At 48.0% G+C, this 11,053-nt stretch overlaps 1 protein-coding gene across 1 annotated transcript in view; it reads left to right on the top strand.

Moving 5' to 3' along the window:
- CBLN2 (cerebellin 2 precursor) overlaps nucleotides 1-5,702 on the top strand; it is a 33,937-nt gene extending 28,235 nt beyond the window's left edge. The window contains exons 5-7 of the mRNA XM_004684033.2: nucleotides 4-253; nucleotides 2,904-3,023; nucleotides 3,255-5,702. Coding sequence (XP_004684090.1) covers nucleotides 4-253; nucleotides 2,904-3,023; nucleotides 3,255-3,452 — 568 coding nt within the window. The 3' untranslated portion in view covers nucleotides 3,453-5,702. The remainder of the gene's footprint in view (nucleotides 1-3; nucleotides 254-2,903; nucleotides 3,024-3,254) is intronic.
- The last annotated feature ends 5,351 nt before the right edge of the window (nucleotides 5,703-11,053 follow it).

The raw sequence follows: 11,053 nt of genomic DNA, 5'->3' as shown, positions 1-11,053 counted from the left end.
GCTGGCCCTGCTGCTGCTGCTGCTGCCCGCCGGCTGCCCGGTGCGGGCGCAGAACGACACGGAGCCCATCGTGCTGGAGGGCAAGTGCCTGGTGGTGTGCGACTCCAGCCCCTCGGCCGACGGCGCGGTCACCTCCTCGCTGGGCATCTCCGTGCGCTCCGGCAGCGCCAAGGTGGCCTTCTCCGCCACGCGGAGCACCAACCACGAGCCGTCGGAGATGAGCAACCGCACCATGACCATCTACTTCGACCAGGTCAGCCGCCGGCGCGCGCCTCGCGGCCCGTGGTGGAGAGGCCGGGCGGCGCCGGCAGGGGCGGACGCCTCGGCGGTTCCCAGGCTCCGTTCTCTGCCGGCTGCCTCCCGCCCACACCCCCCAGCCCCTCTCCCTTCCCCACGTCTCTGCTTCCCGTTTCCCTCTTTTATTTGCTTATTTTAACTAGTTAATTTTTCACACCATTCTTCACTTTGTGCGTCCGTTCGCCTGGGCTGTAGCCCCCGAGGTCTTCCCACCACCACTTCACCCGTGGGTGCTCTCTGCGAGAGTAGCTTGTTTAGGACTGTCAGCAACCTGTCCCTTGCCCGCTGGCAGTCCCCCGAGATTGTCTCTGCTTTCTGCAAGTAAGGGAAAGCTAGAGAATGAAACAGACTTCCCCAAGCAGAGGCTTGGGGAGGGGACTGTCCCTTGTGCGGTGGGCTGCGGTCTGCAGGCCAGACCCACTTAAACCGAGCACATTTCAACTCTCCTTGCTCCGGAAGGGGCTTTGCAGAAGCCTCAGCCAGTTCTCAGAAAGATGCAGCCTTTGGTTACTTTAAAAGGATGTTGCTCTTCCAGGAAAATCAGTGGGTAAGCCTGTGCAGGAAATAGCAGGAAGGTTACATAAAGACAGCCCGAGCCTGTGCTCTACAAATGGAATATTCAGCGGCTCTGAGCAACGCAGAATACAGAACAGTCCACCCTATAGGGAGCTGGGGTGCAGCTCATGCTTGTATACATAGTTTTGAAGAGGAAAGCCAGGACCTAAGGTCTTAAGCCACTTAAGTTGAAGAAGAAATGCCAGAGGCAGGCCCTGGCTGGGGAGCCCCTGGCTGGCCTAGGTGGAGGTTGACACCCCACCCAGTGGCTGTTGTGTTTCAGACAAACTCCTAGTGGTGTGATCAGGCCTTGCCCAGTGCAGGAGGCTTCCCAGAAATGGACACTCAGCGGTCACTACACCTGACTTCCCGGCCCTCGTGCCCACGTGGCGCAATCTACACTCTTCAGTCTGGCCAACCTGTTTGTCTCCACCTTGCTAAGGATAGGCCTTGGAGTTTGGGTTTGGTTTCGCTTTGCATTTTGGCACCTGAAAAGGAAAGGGGGGGGGGTGTCTCTCTTTAATCTGATTGAACTTACAAGGCAGGAACATATTTTGATGATGGACACATCAAGGAGCTCACGAGCGAGAAATGACAAGGTGCCTCTGTGCTCTATAAGTTCTTTCCTGTGTGCTATTCTGTTATTATCTTACCTGCAGTGCATTGTCCTGCAGACAGTCTTCACAGCTCTTTCCCACCCATCATTCTGGTGCTGAGAGAACTGGGCAGGCAAGCCGCGATCGGGTTCTGATGTCACGTCTGGGGAAGCTGTAGGTGACAGGCAGTTTCCCCAGCTGCCCGGGTGGGGGTGACTGAGTGCTGCATGTCTGGGGTTGCTGAGGGTCTTTCGTCTACCAGGACACTGACGTTGCCACTGAGCTGAGAGGGCCCGGGGCTGGGCGAGAGGGGCCTTCTTCCTTTGAAAAGCTCATCAGGCCAACTGAGGGCCACGCCTTGGACAGTCTGAACAGGCACCCAAGGGCCCTTCTTGTGGAACCCTGAGTGTGGGGTGCCGCAAGGTGCTCTAAGGAGAAGCTGATGCAGGCTGACCCCCACCTTAGCAGAGCGCCCCATGTCACTGGCAGCTTTTAAATGGCTTTGGGAGTTGCAGGCTCATCACCTGAAATGAGTAAGGAGTGACAGTGAGAGATTACGGCTTGTTTTCTGATCCCAGGACAGTTCTCTGGTCCAGGGTGCTCTCCTTGACTGTTGACAAGCTGGGGTGTGTGTGGGGGGGTCATTGCGTTGTTTGAATCAGGCTGTGCATGGGGCGCTGGGCCAGAGTAGACACAGACCCACACCCAGAGCAGCGTGTCTGAGAGCAGCTGCTCGGGTGTATGAACACCCCACGCCCTGCATGTGGCATTGGGAAGCCCCCCTTTCACTTTGAGACTCCATGGCCAGACCCCTGGGATCGAATTCCTGGCTATCTTCATCACCTCTGGTCCTGTGGGGCCCCAGCAGAGGGCAAGGGTCTCCAGCTCCCCTTATGTAATCGAGTTGATCTGCATGACGTCATGGTCCCACCAGGGTGTGTGCGGCCACTCAGGGGAGAGGGGAGCAGGCGCCGCCAAGTTTATCCATCCTGCGGTTTCCCTCAAGAACCATTCACGATCCCCGACTGTGCGCAGGCAGGGCTGTGCCTGGGCCGGAACACCTGCACCTCGCAGCGGGCTTTCTCACCTGCCCCTGACTCTGCTGGCACCTAGCACCTTCCTGCCGCACGCAGGGCACCTTGTCAGAGCTTCTGTGCACATCCCCCGCCCCACACCTGTTCCGACTCCCTTGAGCGCGTTTTACCTTCTGTCTGCCCTGCAGCCCTGTCTTGCCCGACCGGCCGAGTATCCATCCACTGTTCAGTGCGTCAGTAGGATAACTAAGTGATCGTTATTAATTCCCTCCGTGGGGCTCCTCGCCCCACGTTCCCCTGCGGTGGGCCTGCTTGCTGGGCACGGCCCCGTCTGTGCCCCGCAGCCCAGCAGGCCCTGCCGCGTGGGTGTGTCTGCTGACAGCAGACTGCAGGGACGAGCTCTGTGCCCCTTCTTTTCCAGGTATTAGTAAATATCGGCAACCATTTCGATCTCGCCTCCAGTATATTTGTAGCTCCGAGAAAGGGGATTTATAGCTTCAGCTTCCACGTGGTCAAAGTCTACAACAGACAAACCATCCAGGTAGGTCACGACGGGGGTCTTCGCAGGGGTGGCTCCTCCTGCCGCCCCTCCCCCCCCCGCAGGGGCCCCCAGACCTGGGCAGCCGGCTCCAGGGGGCAGCAGCTGAGGCCTCTGGGTCCTGGCCCTCCCCGGCGGGGGGCTCCAGACAGCACATCCCGGGGCCCAGCGAGGAGCGGTGTGCGGGAAGAGGGGTCCTGGCGGGTCTGCTGAGCTTTCCGCTCTGCGTTTTAGGTCAGTCTCATGCAGAACGGGTACCCAGTGATCTCAGCCTTTGCGGGGGACCAGGACGTCACCCGGGAGGCCGCCAGCAACGGCGTTCTGCTGCTCATGGAGAGGGAAGACAAGGTGCATCTCAAGCTGGAGCGGGGCAACCTCATGGGGGGCTGGAAGTACTCCACCTTCTCCGGCTTCCTGGTGTTCCCCCTCTGAGGAGCCTGGAGCCTGGTGGCCCCGGAATCCGCCCCCGAGGCCCTGAACTTGTCCGAACAGGACACCTGGTTTCCAGCCTCCACCGGACTGCTGGCGCAGAGGACGCGCCCTGTCTGCATCTCCAGTGTCCTCTGGCCACCGGCCATTCCTCGGGCACCTGGCCTCCGATGAGTTCTAGACGACAAGGTCTTCGGGAGACTCAGAGGATCGATTTGAGCAAATCTGTACCTGTGATTGTAAAGTCAATATCGGCTTTTATTGTGGGGACCAGTCACTCTTATTTTGTCTGTGCGTGCTGTTGTTGCCCCCCAGGGGAGCCGCCGCCCCAGGAGGACAGACGGCAGCTGGGGCCAGAGCCTGCGTGTGGGCCTGCGGCCGCCCTGGGACTGTGCTCTCCGCGTGTGCTGAGGTCTGTGCAGCCTTAAGAACCAGAGCGGCGCCGCCCGCCACCTGCTGCCTGAGCCCTGGGCGGCCTGGGGGCGGCGCGACACCCGTCAAGAAGTGCTTTACCTGGAGAAGCAAGTTTTGCACTTGGACTGCGACTTTAGTTTTGTATTGTTTGCGTGTGTGTGGTTTTACTTTTACCCAAAAAAGCTTTACGCCCCACAAGCACACACTCAGCTCTCCCTCCTCAGCCGTATTTCTTTTGTGTGTGTGTGTGTGTGTGTGTGTGTGTGTGTTAAACTCCTGGATGAGACCAAATCAAACAAAAAATACTGTGCATTATTGTTTTGGATGAGTGCAAACCAGAAAAATGGTACTTGGCCATCAAAGTAAAAGTGAGAAATGGACAATTCTGCTAATTCTTTCCAAGACACTCTCTCCGACGCACCTGCATTTCTGGGTCTGGCTGGCACTCCGGAATACTCTAGAACCTGACACTACTGGTGGCCAAGTCACATCGGACGAGGGGGTCGAAGTCACCGAGTCCTGGGCCACTGGGCGCTGGGCTGCCGGGGACGTCCCAGCAGTGTTTCCCGGTATTGGTCTCCACCTCTGGGTGAACACGGGGGTCAGGTGTTTCGAAGACAGCAGGCCAGCTCCTGCCCCTCTGCACCCTCTAATCTGCCACGGAAGGAGGTTCGCAGCACTGGCCTTTCAGCCCGGCGCCTCTGGAGCCCCTGAAGTTCCAGGCCGTGGTGATGGTGTCCTCGGAGGGCTTCTCACGCCCTTCCCGTCTGGCGCCTTGTACAGTATTATGGAAACACAGCTGGGGTCGGGCGGCGCAGGACTCGTCTGCTGAGGAAGCGGCGCGAATCCCAAAGCAATCAAAGAAGAGACCTCAAACCGGATGTCAGTTTGTCCTTTGTGTAACAATGTAACCCAAATATTGATGCTACAAAGTTATGATTTAAGAATCAGAATAAATGGGTTTGTTGTCTGGCTTGCTCCTCCCTGTCTTCTCCTAACTTTCAGAATGACTGAAAGTGAAGATCAGGCATCAGGACTTGGGGCCCCCATTGCCTGGACCCCCTGAGAAAATACACACATGAACACACATCTGCAGAAACAGTGGCAGCCAGGGCCTGGGGGTTTGTGACACTGAAATGCATTTCAGTGCAGACACATTTTCAGGGGCTTCCTGGGGAGAAGCTACGTGCAGCTCTAAAAAAGGCTTCATGGATTGGCAATATGCTTTTATCACTTAACATCATTGATGTAGATACAAGTTCCCATCCACTATTCCAATCAGAACACTAATATAAAGGAAACACATTTGAAGATGGCATCTGGGTCTCTAAGATGTTTGCGGAAGCATTAGGTCCCGTGAGCAACAAAAGAAAAAGCAGTTTGAAAGGAGTTTGACGAAAGGTTTTAGTTTCTGGCCTTAGATAAAGAGTGTAAGGGGTGCAGCATTTAATTTGAATCAAAACACTGCTCCTTTTTTGGTAAGGAACAACAAGACCGTGAAGTATTCATTAAAGAGAGTTCGGGGTATTTTGGCTGGGAGCAGCTGACACTAGCGAGATGTTTATGAGAGCTGGTAACTCACAGCAGGACGTTGGCCAGTGTTTCCTCGCTTTGATCGCCCATGTGACTTTGTTCTCTGTCCCTCATTCCTAAGCCCTTCTGTTCCATTTAAAACAAACAAATCTTAAGCCAGCACTTCAGAGACTGAGAGATGTACGAGTATTTGCTATTTTTATTGCTTACTAATATGTAAAACACCGTTCTTTGTATTTACGACTTTATTACACACAGGCTGTCATTTGGTTATACTGTCTAATAAATAAGTTATTAAATTGCCAATCAAAAAGTACATTTTTTCAGGAGTGTGTTTTATACCAGGCAAGCAACTTCACTTGGAGTATTCCACTCCTATATTTTATTTATATTTTCGAGACGGATACCACAACTGCACTGGACAGGAGTTAAGCTGGAGGTGACAGTTTTTCGGATGTTTTCAATGCTGGGTGCTATTTGGCTAAGGATCTTTGAGGGAGCTGAAGCACCTGTGCAGGTCTACTGAAATATGTGGGCAGGTCCAAGTCTGAAACTCATTTCCTTTGCACTGGAAAACAGAGCCAGCCGCCATGGCTGCAGCCCTTCCCGGAGCCCTGTGCCACCTTCGCGGCCCCCACGGCCACAGCCAGGCACACAGAGGCCTGCAGATGAGCCGTTCTGGTTGCCAGACCATTTAAGACAGGGGAGTGTTTCTGGAAAGCCAGGCCTTCCAGCACGCCACTTATGACAGCCACTTAAAATGAATGTCCGCCAGCTATGCATGGGGGGAAAGTTCTATACTCAAGTAGCCTATTGATTCTTAGGGACCTAATAGTGTGAGCACATCAAGATGTTTGCATTTTCCTACTAGCTTCATTGTTGGTTGTTATTTATTAACAGAAGTAGAAAATAGGCTGTTCTATTATGATGTTGGTAAATGTCATTGTTCTTGGTAGGAGATGTTGACCTTGTGTATTATCTTCACTTAAAAAAGTCTAAGTGGAATACAAATCCTGTGATTCAACTCCAGATAAGAAACTGCTCCAGCCACCTGAAATTCCTGAGGTTTATTTTGCACCCTAAAACCTTACATTTTTCAGGTTATGTTTAAGAAACTTTTACATTTTTTAAGTTCGTGCTTTCAATGGCTCCTCAGAGCAAAGGAAATGGGAGCTCATGGAATCCTGTAGAGAGATCACAGGTTTCAGTCTGTAATTTTTTTTAACCCAAAATGATTTTCATCAAAACTCTCCATTAAAAGAGGTAAAAATGATACACAAAGCAAACCAAACTCCTTGCTGAAACATTGCTTTTACTTGTAATATCTCCTAGACATCCAGGAATCAAGCTTATCGAGTGCCAGTCATTGTACTATTACATATATGTTGCTTGCTTGTAAACGAGCACCTGGGCCTGACTTTTTTCATGGTGAAGTAAAAAGCAGATAGATTGACCACATTCTCCAGAAAGCTAGAAATGTGTGCAACGAATATCTGATGAATCCTATTAAGCAGCAAACCAAGAAAAGCACAAGATACTCCCTCATGCCTTACATAGAGCAGAAGAAGCAGAAAGATGCTGTATCAATTACCCCTACCAGTTTGACAACTTTTTTTTTCGAGATTCATTTATTTATGCATGTCCTGGGGTGCTGGCCAAAGGTTGGGGTGAGAGGACTCACCAGAGAGCGTGGGGAGCATAACAGGCAGATCTACTGAAATACACTGTTGAGGGGAGCAGTGGGCGAGACAGGAGAGGCCTGCTGTGCCATGTGGGTCACCTTCCCGGCTGGGGATTGAACTTGCGCTGCAGTGGCTGTGGATTGCTTCATAGTGCTACTCTTAGTCATTGTGTCATCATGGAGGGCCAAGTTTGCAAACTTCTATAATAAATGTTGTGGTATGTTTCTGTGAATAGTTAATGTTCGTTTTATTCTGCAGTGTAGGAAGCATATAATAATCTCATGCATAGATACAGGTGAATGAAACTCTTACCTGTATTTGAGATGCTGTAAATAAACTTGGGCTCAGGGATGGTGACATTAAGTTTCTCCAAAGGGGCAGGCTTCACACTCTGAAAACATTTATGAAAAATGTAACACTGGCTTAACCACAGATCTTAAATGAGTTTTTTCCCCTTTTGCCTAATCTATATAGGAATTTACCTGTCATTGGTATTTTATTTCTAAAGCTGGCACTTTGCCACTGAAATTGGGTATGACAGATACTTAAAAAATCAAGTATGATCAGGACCTATCAATTCTCATAAGACACTTAACACTCATTTGCTTAGCTTTTAAGGACCAAGCCCATCAATTGTACAATTCCCACTTTTTTTTTTTTTGGTTTTATCATTTTTAACTTTTTCTTTGTGATCCAATTTGTCTCTCAATGAAACATAGTGAAGACATCTCCACTTACCATGATGCCCGTCTAGATTGTTGATGTATCTGCTCAGCCTTTTCAAACATATGTTTTTAAAGACAGATTTCCCCAAAATGTCTATTTACTGCTTCTCCAGATGAATGGCTACATATAGAGCCATTTTAAAGTTTGATATGCTACATCACTATCACTGATATGATTAGTCAGATCCAATGCTCACCATTCCTTCCAAAAAAGGGAAAAGACTTGTCAAAATTCCTTTAAAGTAGATCTAATGAGTATAAACTTTAGGGGAAAAAATGGCATCTGTGAGTCTGTATAACTTTAGACCAAAATGTGAATTCTAAGTAAATGAACTTCCTTCGATTCCCAAACCCAGTAGGACAACTTGCAATGTGTAAGGGCAAAAGTCACATGGCTTTACCTCCTACAGATAATAGAAGCTCTGTTTGATCTTCTTAAGTGGATTTTGCTGTGGATTTTCCATCACTAGAATCACTTAAGTGTCTATGGCATCATAAATCATCATCTTCATCAGTTCACCCACATACACTTGGTGTGCAGTGTGAATGAGCTCCTTGACAACTTAATTTGGAAAAGAAATCTTCATTCCTTCCTCTTAATGCCTGCGGCATGGCTCCCCAGGGTTGGAATGCTGCTTCATGCTGGGGCTGCCCTAACAGAATGGAGGCTACTCATTAACAAGTCTCTACTGGTCTGTGACTTGGCTACCAATGTCTTAGCTTTTGTTATTGTTCCACACACTCTTCAGGAACAGTGACATGGCATTTGAATTCACTGAAGGTGACCCAAAAAAAAAATGCTGAGGTGGACAATGTTGGCGGTCTACTAGAATGCATCACTGCAGCATAATTTGCTAAGATAAAATTTTAAAAGAGTATTTTAAAATAGTTACACCAGCCTATGATTTCAAAGTCCAGTCAGCTATAGAACACTCTGATGTTTCCTTGACTTTATTTCTTTAATCATTCTTTGTATTCCTGAGTGTGTGATCATCATGGAACTGACTTAAAAATCACCCTAAAATATAAATAAGTACATTACTGGAAGAAACTGGTAAATGCTTATTCCAAGCATCCCTCTCCTGCAATATTTTTACAAGACTCTTAGATTCCTGGCAGGTTTAAAATTAACATTAGAATTATTATTTATCTTTGCATTGCTAACTTTTTTTTTTTCCAGTCAAGTAACTATTAGGTCGTAAATAACCTACTTCCAGTGGGAAGTCTATCACTGAAAACAAATTCAGAACATGAAAATGTGATCCCGTCTTTTTTCATATTCCCAGGAACCATGTCAAGATGTCATAGCACAGCTTTTGTTCCAGAATTGTAAACTGTCAGTGGGAAGAGCAATTATGTTACTTAGAAGAATGATCTATTCTTCTGGGAAAAGACTACAGATACTGCCTTTTCATTCCACAGCATTTACGGGTTGCTGCCCAGGGGCCAGACCGTGTGCTTTGGATGATGACAGAAAAAACGAAGACACACTTGGAGTGTACAGAATTTATCATTGTTGTGTAAAATAGTGCTCAAGGTGGCTTGCAGGATATCCAATTAGAGTGGTGGTGAGGGTGGCCTGCGGTTAGTGTGGGTGGAAAGTTAGAATTTGAATATGTATTTCCTAATGGGAACAACCTGATTTATATTTTTCACCCACAAAAATAGCGACCTTTAGGCACTGACCTTAAATATTCAACTTCACTTGGTCACCCACCTGCCAAGTCCCGCATTAGCTTTCTTCCCACCTGTGCGTGGCTGGATATTTGATGTTGCTCATGAGCTGAGCCTGAAGGTATGAAAGGGAAATGCAGCCAAATGCAAGATATTTCCATACCTAGCGGTGAAATGAATGTACCTTTGGGAACAGTTTTAGTTCTGCTTAGCTAAGATGGCGAGTTATGTGGGAAATCAGAAGGCATGCTAGACTAGACAAGTCATATCCTTAGAAGACAGACAAAGCAACAAGCAAATAAGGCATGATGTGAAATCCTTCTGAAACAGACTGATAGGGGAACATGACTCAGCAGTTTGGCACTTTTTACTTGGTATGGTCATCATGGATAAAAAGCTGATGTAAGAAAAGCAAAATTTAAATGCATGACCAAGTGGTGCTGGTAGAAAGCATGAATTCTGTTTTATTTACACAGTCACACATACATGTGTTTCCTGTGTGTGTGTCTGTGGAGTAAAAGTAAGTGCGTAGAGTCAGAACTTACACCATCAATGTCTTCCACGGAGCTCTGCCTCACTATATCTGCAAACCAGTTTTGATGGGCTGGAAAAGAAGGAGCTTTAGGTACCTGTGCTTAGTTACACAGGTGTACTTCCACTAAGTTTCTATCTCAGTTATTTGCTCTGTGTTTCATATTTCGTTTCTTGTGTTCAATCTTAGGTATCTATTACATCAGAAGGTAGAAATTACATCTGGTTTCCCTGATAGACAGAGATGGAGAAGTGTTGAGAATAATTAAGCCATCTGGTGCTATAAATCCAACAGAAAGTTATAATCAGTGGATCATGTCCTAATCTGCTCTTCGTCCATTGCATCTGAATTACCTTGGCACAAAAGAATGATACGGGCTGGATTTTTAAAGGAAATTGTCACATCTCCGCCATCATTAGCAGGCACAAAGCATGCGTGCAGAGCCTGCGATAATTAGGGAAGACTTATTTTCCCTTAAGGCCTATTACTTCTGATACCTATTTTTTTCATGTTTCAAAATGTATAGCACCAACTGAGCCCCATGTCATCTTCAGATTCTCACCTATTCCTGAGCATGTCATGAGGACAAATGATTTACTGAAATAATGGAAAATTCAAATGAATGTACATTTATTCTTTTCTATTTACTTGCAGACATGCAGAAGTCTTTGTCTCAGGGAAACCTCCCCAATAGATGGTGCTGCTGCTGTGATTTAAACCTTTGAATAATTAGTATGCAAAAATGCTCCAGAAAGCGGCCTCTGGGAATTCCCTTACATCAAGTTCTAGAAAGACAAAACTGTGGCTTTATTTTAGTGAAATGCAAAATTTGACATAATTGTATAATTTGAAAACTTCAGAAAGACTTCTTGATGTTTTGAGATCAGAAATTACCACTTATCGCCCATGTTCCCATCTCAAGTATCTTTGAGACATTCCAGCAAAACCAACTGAGTATTTCAGCAGGACAAGCTGAGAGGAAGGGTCTTCTTCCTTTCTTCCCCATGCATGCTTCAAGAATCTGTTATGGAGAGGTCCAGTAGA

Source organism: Condylura cristata, unplaced genomic scaffold (genome assembly GCF_000260355.1).
Source record: "Condylura cristata isolate star-nosed mole 26May11 unplaced genomic scaffold, ConCri1.0 scaffold00016, whole genome shotgun sequence".
NCBI classification, from domain to species: domain Eukaryota; kingdom Metazoa; phylum Chordata; class Mammalia; order Eulipotyphla; family Talpidae; genus Condylura; species Condylura cristata.
The sequence above is the reverse complement of the archived record's forward strand: the minus strand, read 5'-3'. Positions and strand labels throughout refer to the sequence as shown.